Raw genomic sequence first — 329 nt, 5'->3', positions numbered from 1 at the left:
CTTCCTCCTCTTCCTCCTCGTATTCAACAGGAGCAGCAGGGGGAGCCCCCCCCGCAGGAATGAAGATGACGCACCTTCAGAATCTCCATCATCATCATTATCATCCACAGCAGCAAGCCTCATCGGTGTCGTTCCTACCTCTCTCAAAGTCTTCAAGAAAGAATCCCCCGTATGTCTCTCCTCCTCCTTCTCGGCACCTTCTCTCTCCTCCTCCGCCTCACCAGACATCAGCAGGCGACGGCTTCCCGCCTTTTCTCCTCCATCCGGCAAGTCGATCGGGCTCGCAGCAACACCAGCAGTCTGCTCATCTTCAACCTATTGCTTCTACT

General features: G+C 55.0%; 1 protein-coding gene across 1 annotated transcript in view; it reads left to right on the top strand.

Moving 5' to 3' along the window:
* The first annotated feature begins 30 nt into the window (after positions 1–30).
* Positions 31–329, top strand: part of CSUI_003050 (uncharacterized protein) — a 6,444-nt gene continuing 6,145 nt past the window's right edge. Inside the window, exon 1 of the mRNA XM_068063248.1 lies at positions 31–298. Coding sequence (XP_067924776.1) covers positions 60–298 — 239 coding nt within the window. The 5' untranslated portion in view covers positions 31–59. The remainder of the gene's footprint in view (positions 299–329) is intronic.

The sequence above is a fragment of the Cystoisospora suis genome (assembly GCF_002600585.1).
Source record: "Cystoisospora suis strain Wien I chromosome Unknown contig_1314, whole genome shotgun sequence".
NCBI classification, from domain to species: domain Eukaryota; phylum Apicomplexa; class Conoidasida; order Eucoccidiorida; family Sarcocystidae; genus Cystoisospora; species Cystoisospora suis.
Note: the sequence above shows the minus strand (reverse complement) of the source record. Positions and strands in the feature narration are given on the sequence as shown.